The 14,049-nt window shown below is 42.8% G+C and overlaps 1 protein-coding gene across 8 annotated transcripts in view; it reads left to right on the top strand.

Moving 5' to 3' along the window:
• Mob2 (MOB kinase activator 2) overlaps positions 1–14,049 on the top strand; it is a 354,696-nt gene that overhangs the window by 335,649 nt on the left and 4,998 nt on the right. For all 8 annotated transcript variants that reach the window (XM_067121705.1, XM_067121702.1, XM_067121704.1 and 5 more), the window contains one exon: positions 9,993–10,214. In XM_067121705.1, coding sequence (XP_066977806.1) covers positions 9,993–10,214 — 222 coding nt within the window. The remainder of the gene's footprint in view (positions 1–9,992; positions 10,215–14,049) is intronic.

Here is a 14,049-nt window from a genome sequence, read left to right as displayed (position 1 = left end):
TCTGTGGGTGTTATTTGCACGGCGTTACATGCAAGTGGTTCCGATTGTCACGGAGACCGCGTTTTACGTGGTCACTTCCTTGTTCGGCATGGCCTGGCTGCCTCTGCCAACCGCCTCCATCTTCGTTAATGATTATCACTTCTTTCTTGATTCGGGAAGAATGCCATCATGGTATTTATAAGGTTTAACCTTCTAGAGAAAATGAGGAGCTAGATCACATGTAGAATAAACTGTGTTTAGGCAAATCCTGTTTCGGATCTTGGCGAAAAAATTTTTTTATAACAATTTACTGTAAATAGCTTGATTTGAATAGCAAAATGAAAGCGAACGTTTCAGATATGATCATAAAAAATTTTTGCTTTGACCTAGGACCAAATAAACTTGCGTGTATTTACTGATATTCACAGTAAAAAAGTGTTTACAGTGGTAGTCGTTAATAACTGTCCATTCAGTGCCAGAGAAACGAATAACTTGAAATTGATGTGACGAACGTTCAGGGACAGAAGGAGGAGGAGTTACTTGATACCTGCAACTTTCATTTCGATAGAAACCACATATCTCCAATCCCTTTGTCACATCCCACGCCAAGTGTAGATAAAAGGAAAAGAAACCTTTGCGAATGTAATGCAAATTCCTCGATGTAGACATGCACGTCTTACAAAATCGAGTTGATACGGCCCCCTTCGGAACTAATAATCACGTATGATTAATCATTTATACCGTCAGTGAAGAAATAATGACATCTTTCTCTTCTCTTCGTTTTTCGTAATTACAGGTTTGTTCTTTGATCGTACACCGCTGCTGTTTCTGAGAAGGGAAGTGGGGAAGACCCTCCCTCTTGTCAAAGGGAATTTTCAGTTGCAGACTGTAATCTTGCAGAGTCGTCGTTATTCATAGCGTATGCGACGATGAAGTGGGTTTGGTTTCCAACCGCACCCTTGATCTACTAAACCTCACCTCCACATATTCTCTCTCTCTCTCTCTCTCTCTCTCTCTCTCTCTCTCTCTCGGCATGTGCTTTTTTCTTGAAATTATATGCTCATTAAACGTCCAGTATATTCACTCGTAACGACATCATGTGTGTTTTAAATTAGCACTGATATTTTTTTGAAAGCCCTTGTCGTGCTTAATATCCGAAAGAAGAGAGATATGGTTAATTTCTTATAAGTACGTTTAATGTGACGGAAACGAACCGCTCTGGTTTCTTCACCGTTTCCCACGCCGTGGCTCATAACGAGCGGTACATTTTGATAAGAATAGCACTAATTGGAGGTTGTTCCCCACATGTAACGGTAATTGTTTCTGGAAAAGATGGTAGATTAATACGGCTTAGTCCTCAGGCCGAAAATCCTCAAAAGCAGAGATGTGGTGATGGGTTCAGATGCTGTGCTTTGAACAGAGTTTGAGTAGAACTCACTTGTTGCTGAAAAAGTGTGTGGTTATTTATCGTCGTCATGGCGTGTTACTTGGAGGTGCGAATTGCCTGTTTGTTGTTTTCAGCGATGTTTGTGACGATTGCTTCTTTTGTCCAGTGACTTTTGGGATCCACTTTGCACGCACTCATATTTGCTTGCAGCGAAATGTTACGCCTCCAAAAATTTGTTGGGGTGCTCAGTTAACAGAAAATACATGGAAAGTAAGAAATGGCCGTGAATAGGAATGGTCGCTCAGGAAGAATGGTAGCTTTTCCTGGGCCGACCGCAAATACGTCAAAGTTCAGAGGTCCTTTTGCGACATGCCCCTGATATCGACTTTCGCTATCACATGAATTTTGTTTGTCGACGCTTTGCGGAAGGGAATGACGAACGGTTTTATTTCTCTTATCTTTGAAGTCTGAAAGATGGGAACGACTGCCTACGTAATGAATTTATTTCGAGTCCGACAGTTGCGTTATTTCTGCGGAAATAAGTAACACTGTGTATAAATTGCGTACTACTTTGCTTTTTCCATTTGTGAAAAAAAAATACTGGCCTACTCAAAAGCTTTTCTCCCGCTCTCAGCCACTACAGGTTTGTCAGTTATGTCCTGTTGTCCACTCCATCATGCATAATGGACATCCATTACTACCTTTCGCAGACCGGCAAATATTGGGTACCGAAGAATCGCTCCATTATTCTTCGGGGGTGGCTTCCTTGTTGCCAAAATAGAAAAGAACTGCCGTCTTTCTAGAAGCGTTGTCATTACTCAGTTTTGCATACAGTCTCTCAAAACTTGACCTGCTTCATTTGAAGAGTTGATCTTTTTTTCCGTAACTATTGGGTGTTTGTGTGTGTGTGTGTGTGTGTGTACATGAAAATGAAGTCATAATGTCAGGTTTTATGGGCATCGAGAGCAACCAGATGTATTTCTTACAAAAACGAAAGAATGATATATGCGTTTTGAAGACAGAATGAAAACTTATACCATATTCTCACTGAATATGACATTGTATTTCAGATAGGATTTGAAGCTTTGGAGAATCGCTTTGGTAGTGAAATCACCATCGTGGCGATTCTATTCTAGGTACCGGCTAGTAATTTTCGTTGAATTTCACATTTATATCAAGGCCACTAAACTTCTGTATTGTAGTTTACGCAAGAACTACGAAGTATGTAGTTGGTATTACACGGTAGGATTATTTAGGGGTCAAGTTACCGGCTTTTCCTTGTTGCACGAAAACAAGAAGTTACTATAACAGGTTGTGTGTGTGTGTGTGTGTGTGTGTGTGTGTGTGTGTGTGTGTGTGTGTGTGTGTGTGTGTGTGTGTGTGTGAGTGTATGCCTTCCTAAGTATGTACTATACTGCCAAGTTTCATCCCAACGCAGTTGTTAAGTGTGTATTCTTTGTCACAAATGTTAACTTTGTAACCCACCGTCCCGGAGAGAGACTTATGAACAGATTGGTGTGTTCACTAGTGTTGTGCAGAGTGCTGAAAAGAAATTAACTTCCAACCTGAACATTTTCCAGTACAGTATAAAACTAATGTATGTAAGCTACGATCGTAGTTTGATGTTGCAGTAATATGTTTTCTTATAACGGTTAGAATGTATGCAATATCTAGTGCCTTTTTATCAACGTAACTGTCGTGAGAGAGAGAGAGAGAGAGAGAGAGAGAGAGAGAGAGAGAGAGAGAGAGAGAGAGAGAGAGAGAGAGAGATGCATTGATTGTGCCGTTGCGTGGGGTCATGTGTAGGCGTGGCAGGGATACTATCTCCCGGAACTGGTCTCTGCCCTTGCCCGGTTGGGCGCTCCTTTTTCTGGAGAGATGCCTGATCTTCCCTGTTTGCATTATGAATCACCCGTTTGCCTTGCCCTTCCCCTTCGTCCAGTCCGCGAAGGAATACTGTTGGGATCATCATTTTTTTTTTACTTATCTGCGTCATTCAAAGGTACTTGTCAGATTATTTTGTAGACTCTTCGGTTATATGTCGAAAGTATAAAAAATGAAATGACTTCCACAGATGTAAGGGCATCTCGTGATATTAATCTGTAACTGTGAGGTCTCGCAGTACAAGTTGACCATTAAGGAATAACAAGCTATAGGCGACTTCAACTCATTCTGTGCGTAGCCGATTCCAGGCTGCGGTTTCATTTAGTCATTTTCCTTCTTGTAAATCGAAACGTAAGATGATTTCTTTCACCGTTCTCTTCCTTTCCTAATACCGGAATGTCGCCCTTCTGATTACATGCTTTTATTTAAATTGACTTCTGCGTCTGTTTGGGTCAAAACTTGTCACTCAATTTTCGAACTGTCCCCTTCGCCCGAGGGACTTGAAATTTTGCATGGGTACTCAGTCCCAGTGATAATACAATCTTACATGATAGGTCTCAGGATTTGCATGAAACTCTTCGGATTTTTCAAACCTAGGGCTCGACAGGATATCACGTTCAATTTTTTTTAGTTACAATCATAAATCGGTTAAAATTTGTCAAAACTAAAAAGAATACAATAAAAAAAAATTTAAACGCTTTTATTACAATGCACTAAAAAGTAAAAAAATAATTTTTTGAGACACCAGGATTTTCTTACAGTTAATCTTGTCTACAAAAATAAAAGCGTGGCCGCCAGACATTGAAGGAAATGCTACAAGAAATAAACAAATTTATCTCTTTTTGTATCATTTCCTTCCACGCTTTTATTTCTGTAAACAGGATTAATTGTAAGAACATTCTGGTGTATCTCAGAAAAATATTTTTTACCTTTTAGTGCATTTTAATAGAAGCGTGTTTATATTTTTTTATTTTCTATTTAATGTGTCTCCTCTGGTACCCTAAAATGAAAGTGCAATAATCATAATGATAATTTTAGCCTGGTCATTCCTTTGATGATGAAATGTGTCGTTCACAATGTTTCCGTGAGGTTCACATTAAAGCGCACGAGAGCGAGTGACGTGGAACTCACAGGGATGTTGAAAGTAACTTGTTAAAAATAGAGATTTCGTTCAGGATTAATTTCGAGTGAACTAGCCTTTGTTTGTTTGTTGTTTCGCATCGTTCCTTTTGTGTAAAGGCAACGGTATTTCCCTTGCCTTGCCCTGCCCGCCTCTTCCGATAGGGAAAAATCGGTGACTCATTCATAGTTATGACTTTCTGAAATCTGGAAGATGGTAGAAAAGTTTCATCTTCCTGCCACGAAATTTGTGTTCAGGCTTTACGGAAAACTCCTGAAGAGAGTCTGTACGTATTCTCATATGTTGTACATTTTCTTATTTATATGAGTTTGTGCGAGGGGAAACAAAAATGGTCCAAGTCCATATCTAATTCTACCATGTCAGCATAAAACGTAATGCCTAAAGGCGTGACATCTAATGGATATAGAGACTAACCATTAAACTGAATTATTTTGTAGCACTGCGGAACGCGAAGGAATGTTGTGAAATCCAGAGTGGAAGAGGTCGGTGTGAGCAGTCATTCGACAGATATTTTTGACAGGGTACACTGTCCATTACAGACTTCCGGGTACTTCTTGTAGTTATATTACTAAGTGGCGCCCTGGCATTAATATTTTAATTTTTCTGATGAAGGCTCCACGGGAGATATGCTTCTCTAATTCTATGAAAATTCAAACGTTAGAACTTTCTACGTAAATAGGGCTGGGAAGGGAGTCATTTAAAACTCATAAAATCGGCGCTTATTCAGTAATTATGACCGAAGTAAACATTTGACATCTCATTTCCTGAAGTGAATTTTATACAGAGTAAGAAATTGAACCTGCGATTCATATTCGAGATGGATATCACGATTAAGGAACAGAGGAGTCAAGGAAAGGAATATTTTCTTTCTACATTACTATTGATTGACTTGATAAACACAGTCAAGAAAACGTGATGAACAGAATTGTCTGATATAAACTTCCGTTGTTATTTCTGTTTGTAATAATGCTGATTTTTAACTGTGCATTACGAAAGTTAATTTGTATATTATCTGATTATATGCCCGTCATGGAAAAAAAAATGAGTAGGAAATTATACAGAAGAAAAAACGATTCGCTGTTGGTCAGGGAAATTTATGTGACTGGGCTGTTTAGACTTAAGTTTTTTTTGGCTTTTTTCATCTGTGGATAATAATCCTGCTGTCTGGTGAAGAATATGTCGGCAACGGCAGCCTTATAGTGAGGTTTCGTTTGGATAAGTACTTTGTAAGTATCTGGGAAATTTCATATTTCGTCAACTTCGCATTTAGCTAAATCATTATTTTTATTTAATGTTTGTCATTGTTAATTTAAAAAATGGTTTCGTGCTCACCCATGTCTGTTTGTGGGACCGATTCCGTCCACAACGTATTTCAAGAAGTCAGTGATGGACTTCACTGCAGTTTTGTCGTGTGGTGGGTTAAGGGCCAGGCAAGAATTTATTCGAGTTTGAGATGATTTCAGACGTGAGGGTTTTATAATTTTTTTTTTTTAACTTCTATGTCGGTTGATCTTGGATGTCGGTTCATTGTTTTGTAGGACTGGGTTATGGGGAGAGGGAGGAACTATACATAGTGGAATAGATTTGGATGCGGATCAGGATTATTTTTCTACACGCATCAGTAGTCGAAGAAAGATATGCTGTAATGAATATCACAAGGAAACATAGAAAATGGGATTTATTCGATTTTTTGTCTCCATCAGCGCACTGGTAGCTTTAAAAAATACACACAAAAGTGATGAATCGATGAAAATGTAAACCTGATAAGTAGGGGAGGGGTTTGAGTCCAGTAGATAAAATGAGTTGGAAACACGAGTGTTAGAGAGGCATTTGACCAAGGTTGCTACGGCGTAACGGTTAAAGGAACATAATAGAGAGAAGGGTTGCGGCACCAGGCGACCTTGAGGTCCTCCAGTTCCTATATCCCCCCCTTCCCCCGCCTCCTGCATCTCGACTACACCAAAGAACCCCGTACAGTCTTCTATTATTCTCATTCACTGGATAAGTTCGAGCTTTTGTTGGTAGTATGCGAGAGACCTGAGTCATTAGGTGTGGTGTGATGGGTCTGACCTCAAGTGGCTCACTCTCTTGTGGTGTGCTTGGGCGTATATTTGATGAACATTAATTCTAGCCTATGGCGAACCACATCAGGTCAGTTCTGGGGGTCATGCGGGGAAACTGTAACAGCCCACACCAATTTTGCATTGGTTGGAAGGACTTTTCTTTATTAAACTCCTCGTGTCTTAAGAAATATGAGAAATACAGTTTGCGTGATTAGCACTATTTATTTTGTATAAATAGGATTGTCACTATATCCTTGTAAAACAAAAGAAGATAATAAGGGTAATTATCTCAGGACGCTTTGTCGGAAGTAGGAAAGCTGTACTTACTATACATGAAGAAATAACAATTGTTTCTTCAAGGAAGTCGTTATTTTCAACAAAAGACGACGCCATTGTCATCTTCTGAAGACCTTGATGATGTGGAATAGTATTTAGCTCCTCCTGGTCCCTCTGTTCTATCTGGCACCGAGGATATATAATGCCAGTTTACGTAAATCAACTACGGCGCCAGAAGCGTCCTTACTTGTAGGTTAATTTAGCTTGCGTTGCAAACATATGAATTTCGTTTATTATTTGTTAGAAGAGCTTAAGGAATAAAAAATGGGGAAAATGTCCGGAACACAATATAGCCTCAGTAGTCTATATTCTCCAACAGAAATATTTTTTCAAATGATAAGGTTGGCGAATGCCATCTGTTACGTTGAATTTTGAGCTATCAGTTTACATCATAAACATTTTATATCCTTACGTAAACGCATATCACCTCTCGTAACACGCAGTGAGTTGCTGGCTGCTTCATAATGAATTATCAGCCAACTTGTTCCACCGTTTGTCGTGCCTTACGTATGTGTATTTTTGTGGGTCCTGGTGTGTAGGCTATGAAGTGAGGTTTGCTCCCCGATATAATCTGATAGTTTTCGCTACTTGCTAAACGCGCAGATCTGCATCGAATTTTGGTTTTACACTTTTCATGCTTATTGTAATTTCACCGGTGTTTATTTCGCTTTGTTCTTCCTGAAGTGTTAGCGCTTCTCGTCTCATTTATGTGCAGTCTTTCTCCCCAAGTGTATTAGAACAGTGTTCAAGTTTTCAGGTTGTCTAGATATTAATTTTGTGTCTGTCCTATGGGCTCTAACCGTGTTGGGCTATTGTAAATCCATATTGGCTAGTGCAAACATGGGATGGGTAACACCAGAGAAAAACGCAAGGTCACTGGTGACATTCATATTTTAACTCCTGAATTGCTGATGAAACCCTTGTGCAGTAAAACTCAGCAACAGTGGACTACTTTATGTATGCAGATGCTCATCAGGGCTGCATCCAGTCCAAGTAAAAACACTGCACGGTTCACTGCTATCTTGCTTACATTCCTTAGAGGCCCTTGCTTCCCAGTATATACGTCTTTCACTCCAGCTATCAAGTGCTTTCAAGATTTTCCCTTCCTTCTCGTAACACTTTTGAATTATGCAGTTTTCACAAAACTGTCGTCTTCCGTTCTTTCCACATGATCATACCATCCCAAAGACTCGATACATCCCTTCTTCTTTGGTAGCCATAATACTACTTAATGTATTTCTATACTTCTCACCATTTTAGATCTTCGTACATCATAAAAATATGAAAACTGTTCGTCTTGAAGCATCACACTTTTATTCGTTCAATTGCATTCAGTATCCACTCCTAAGAGCAGGCTGAATGAGCCCCTCCTTCATTCCAACCTTGGCTCCCATAAGTACTCCAGGTCTCTTCTCAGTCTTTTGTACACATCCTGCTACCTTCTTTGTTTTACATATTTGTTGTCCAATTCTGTCTCATTCTACCATTGTTCATTATATTTACTCCCAGATACCTACACAAGTCAACCCTTTACATTACTCCACCATTTTTATCAACAGTCATTGCTTCATTGTTTGCAAAACTTATTGATCTCACTTTCTTTCAACTTTCTTCTTGTCCAAATGCTTTCAAATTCTTTGTTTTCTGCAAGGTCCATTCACTATCCTCAGTTTGTACTGTATTTTTATTTTAATTATTCGCCGTTTCACACTATGAGCCTACAGTACATTGAATGACCCTTCTAAACCTTTTGGTATCACTCTATCCATTAGATGCGCAATTGCCATTGAGAAATAACACTCCTTATGTAAGACTCACCTTTACATTGGCTTATTTTCCTGCCTACATGTTAACACATGCTTCATCATCGTAAAAACTGTAATCTCTTGGTAACTTACACTATTGATTCTTTCATAAGCTTTTTCGGGATCCATGTATTCCACATACATCTTTTTTCCCATTACTTTCAAGCTTTTCACATGACTTTCATGACAAAAACTTGATTCACTCGCCCCTCTTACTTGTTTAAACCACGCATTTCTACCCACTTTGTCATCTCTCTTACTTTTATCATAATCCTATAATGCCCTTCCCAGATTTACAGCCATCTTTATCACTTTTAAACACACAAATGAACAATTATTCCTCACAACCATTCCTTCAGAACCTTTTTCTCGTCTTCAGACATACCTTACAACCCATGGTCAGCCACTCAAGTCTGTCTCATGCAACTGTATCATGGCCTCTTACTTGTAGTCACTTCCTGTGTCTTTCCATTCTTTAGCTTCATAATTTTTCTCTTTACATCTTCAGTAGTCATTTCTACAAGCTTTCACAAAATTATAATAAACCCTTCCACGAATGTGTCATCAGGCTCTGCCTTTCTTCTAGGCTCCACATTCATCTAACTCCCTAAATACTTATCCCATCAGTTCAGAAATGTATTTGCACCAGACAGCATATATTCATATGCTCATTAACCTTTCTCTTACTTTCTCCTTGTAGAAAATCATATTCTGTTAAGTTATTGCACTTAATAACCTGTCAGTTTCCATCACTTTCCTTTTTCACTAAATATCCTCCTGACTATAATATCCACATTCTTACATACCTTTCACGCAGTTCACTTCAAATAATTATCTTCTTTTGTATGTAAGAGGTGTGAAAGACTTCAGGTACTGGGTACCATGGAGGTTCTTCAGTTTGGCCAGCTTCTGGAAGCTGGCCAGAATTAACATCTTCCGGCAGTTGTCTGAATCATAATTGCTATAGATTTGGTTAAAGCTTTAGCCATGTTTGGATGATTATGTTAAAAAAATATATACATAATTTGTAACTTGTAAGAACAGCAACTTACTAAAGCAGAATGTCATTTTTATATGATGAGCACATTTCAGATAATTAATATAGATTTGGTTAGAGCTTTAGTTAAGCTTGGATGATTACAGTAAAAAAATATATAATTTGTAACTTACAAGAACAGTAATTTGCTTAAGCAGAATGTCATTTTTACATGATGAGCATATTTCAGATTATCACATATTTCAAGTTAAAGGTTACAATTGATTGATAAGATTTTGCTGTAAGATATTAAGTATAGATGGGAAAAGGTGGACACAATCAAGAGTGGAGCTATAGAAAGGAATGAGACAACTTTAGTGTTTTCAGAGTGTAGTCAACTAATTTTTCATCTTAATTTCAGCAATTGACTTCTTTCAACACATCAACTTACTGTATGGAACAGTAATTGAATACTGCACGATGAGTGGTTGTCCAGACATGACAGGACCTACTACGCGACAGTATTTGTGGTTTGATGAGAAGGGGAAGAAGACTAGAGTGGCTGCACCTCAGTATGTAGATTATGTCATGACCTTCACGCAAAAAACTATTAATGATGAGTCCATCTTTCCCACCAAGTTTGGTAAGTATTTGTCCACCTAAAAATGAAAACTAAATGTTTGAAATATACATTGTTCCGACACGATATACAAATCGTCAGTCCTTTACATTCGGAATTACTTTCAGCATAGGCTGGAAACAGCCGTTGAACTTTCGGACAAGGTGGTTAGGCAGTTAACTACTGTCGGGAGGTGGGAGTACCGCCTGCCTGGATGTAAGCATTCCAATTTGCTTTCAGCCGTCGTGTGCTGCAGATGTGTGTTGCTCATGCTCTGCCCTGACCGCCTTTGAGCTTTTTTTTTTTTCCTGGTGGGATCTTTTTTGTTTTTTGATTGGTGATGAATGTGGATGAATCCCTTAAGCCCTCCTTCCCCCAGCATGTGTCCTGGGGTGGGAGGCAAAAAATGTAACACTTTCGGATCTAGTGTTGATTTGGACCCACAAGCCCTCCGCCCCACCTGCAGAGGACATGTGTGTTCACGAGCTTCCCCCTGTTTGGAGCTTGTTTCCTGATTGGCCGAGCAGTGGGCGAAGTTTGAGGGGAGGAGACTATACCGTAGGAGGGCTGCCAAGGCGTCGTCTGAGGGTAACACACCCCCACCGACTCCTGTGGTGGCTGATCCATTGGGATTGTTTCTCCCTTCCCCTTCCTCATTCGTTTCATCGGGTGTGGAAGGCCGTGGGGGAGCAGATGTTCAGGACATCCTCTCTGAGGCCTCTCCTCGCTCCAGGGGCGAATTTTTTCCCCCGTAGCGAGTGGAGGCTTCCTTCTTTGACCCGACTTTGTCCTCAGGCTTGGGTGTGGAAGCATCTGTTGGTGGCCAGGTACCTGATCTAGCCTCTGCCTGGCTGCACCTGGGTCTTCCTGGCATTCCGTCACTGGAGGGCCTGGTATCCCATTTGTCAGGTGCTCCAGTGATGACCCACGCAGACACTGCATCCACTACCACGACCATCACTGTATCATCATTTGGAAAGCTTCCTGTGACGGCCTCGCACGTGGACACCCAGGTGTTGGCCGCGCCTGCCTCATTTCATTCTGTGCCACTGCTTCCTGGGTTCCTGGCCCTGTTATCCCTGCCTGGCCCCTCACAGATGGTGACTTTGTTGGTACCATATATGTCCATGCCTGCTCCTGTTGCCGACCCACGCTTGTTCCTGACCAGGTAGAGCCATCTCCTACCTTGCCCACCAGACAGCAAACCTGTGGGCTAATCTGTTCCTGAAGCAGAGGGACGCCGTTCTCTCTCGCTTCTCCAGGTCCATGGGGCCTGAGTCGGCAATGGCCCTGCAGAACAGACCGTTGCTGGGGTCTACCTCTCTCTTCCCTAGAGAGTTGGTGGACGCTGCGGTGGACAAGTGTCGGGCCGATGACAGTGACTGCCTTGTTCACCAGGCAGGGGCTAAGACCTCCGGGTCTTCGCGTTCCACTGCGGCCAGGCCCTCAGGTCAGGCTAGCTCTTCCTTGGCCCCTAAGAAGTCCCAGTCTTCGAAGGGATCCTGTGGAAACACCCAGCCTTCTTCTTCCTCTGGAAAGGGTGGGTCCTCCCGCCCCTTTCAGCCCGCTTTCCAATCCGGTAAAGGGGGCAAAGGGAAGAAAAAGGGGAAACACTAGGGGTGGTGTTCCCCTCACCAAATGCTGCCAAAGGTAGGGAGATGCCTGTCGAGCCATTGGGCAACATGGCAGCGATACGAAGCCGAGACCTGGATAGTGGATGTCCTTCTGGAGGGATAACTACTACCCTTCGAGTCTCAGCCACCCCTCACCTACACCCCGGTCTGTCTCCGCACCTATGTCCAAGGAACACCGAAGGACTACGCACTAGAGCAAGAAGTGCAAGCCATGCTGAGCAAGGGTGCTGTGGAAGTCGTGTTGGGCCAGTCCCCAGGCTTTTACAGCTGTGCCTTCCTTGTAGAGAAAGCCACAGGGGGATGGAGACCGGTCATAGACCTCTCTCCCCTGAACCGATTTGTTGGACAGACTCGGTTCACGATGGAAATGACGTGCTCCGTACTCACTTCCATCAGGGAGAATGACTTCATGTGTACGGTGGACTTGAGGGATGAGTATTTGGATATTTCCAAATACCCAATCATCCGTCCTCTTGCAAGTACCTCCGCTTTGTCCTTGGGGAGACGGTCTTCCAATTCAGGGCACTCTGCTTCAGGCTCTTGATCGCTCCCCAGATGTTCATGAGAGTCTTCTCTCTCATGTCAGCTTGGGCCCATTCACACGGGATACGTCTACTGAGGTATCTCGACCACTGGATGGTCCTGGCGAGCTCCCACTCACAGTTGCTGCAGGACAGGGATCGGCTCCTCGAGCTTTGCTGCGATCTTGGGATCGTGGTGAACCTCAAGAAGTCGGATCTCACCCCCAAACAGAGGATAAAGTACTTGGGCATGCTGACAGACACAGTAGCAACAAAAGACTTTCCTTCGGACTCTCCTATCAGCAGGTTCAGGCAGGCAGCAAAGCTGTCGAGCCCGGCAATGGCAAGTCGTCATCGGTCACCTGTTGTCACTGGAGAATCTGGTACCTCATGGGCATCTTCACCTGTGATCTCTACAATGGAGACTAAAGGAGTATTGATCCCAGTCCCGAGACCCCCAGTCTTTTCTCATCCCTCTTTCTGAGGAGGTGAGTGAGGACCTTCGCTGGTGGATGGACGACAGGAACCTCTTGACAGGAGTATCACTGCATACTCCCCCTCCGGACATACTGCTGTTCTCAGACGCATCGACCGAGGGATGGGGCACACACCTGGAGGAGTTGCTGACTTCTGCTCTGTCGTGCCGGACCCCTGGGCCGCTGCGGAGGACTCATTCCAGCACCCAAGGGACAACTTCGACGTCTACGCCTTTCCTCCGTTCTGTCTGATTTGCAGAGTGATCAATCAGGCGATGATCACTCCGAATCTCAGAATGGTTCAGGTGTATCCCGACCTGCTAGCCCTCCTTTCCGAGGCGCTGGCCCAATCTGCTGTGTCAACCCCACATGGAACAGTATCACCAGGCAGTGCAGTCCGTGTTTTCATGACTGGAGGTTATCCACCATCTCCTGCGAGCGAGAGGCTTTTCACGTCATGCAGCAACAGAGATGGCCGGGTACCTCAGACGATCCTCCGCAGCGGTATACCAGGGAAAGTGGTCCATCTTCTGTGGTTGGTGTTGTGGACGGGGTATCCTCCGGTCAGAGCTACTGTTCAGCAGGTCGCGGACTTCCTCGTCTTCCTTCGCTGAGAGAAGCTTCTCTCCATTTCAGTTGTAAAACGCCATCGCACCGCACTCGGCCTAGTCTTGCAGCAGAAAGGAGTAGATATCTCTTCCTCCTTCAAGATTTCCCTACTGATGAGAAGCTTCGAAAGGTCTTGCCCACCCAGGGACCTCAGACCCCCTGCGTGGGATGTGACTCTCGTTCTAAGGAGCGTGACTCGTGCACCGTACGAGCCTTTATGAGAGTCGTCAGACAGGGATCTGACCCTCAAGACCGCCTTCTTGCTGGCCCTGGCATTGGCGAAGAGAGTTGGCGAACTGCATGGACTTACCTTTGATGTTAAACACTCGAGGGGATGGGGACCAGTTACACTTGATTTCATCCCGGATTTCGTGGCGAAGACTCAATCCTTCAGTCCCTGACGCATGGTTCAAGTCTTTCACAATCCTGTCCCTAGAGGACTTTGTAAGTAATGAACCAGACGAGATGCTACTATGTCCTTTTAGAGTGCTGTGGCGCTATCTGAAGAAGCCTCTACGTCTCCGGCCTGAGTGTCGACTCTTCGTTAGTACTGGCTCGACCAAGAAAGAAGTGTTCAAGAACATGATCTCTCTCTGGCTTTGTGAGACAATAAGGAGAG

Source organism: Macrobrachium rosenbergii, chromosome 19 (genome assembly GCF_040412425.1).
Source record: "Macrobrachium rosenbergii isolate ZJJX-2024 chromosome 19, ASM4041242v1, whole genome shotgun sequence".
Taxonomy (NCBI): Eukaryota; Metazoa; Arthropoda; class Malacostraca; order Decapoda; family Palaemonidae; genus Macrobrachium; species Macrobrachium rosenbergii.
The sequence above is the reverse complement of the archived record's forward strand: the minus strand, read 5'-3'. Positions and strand labels throughout refer to the sequence as shown.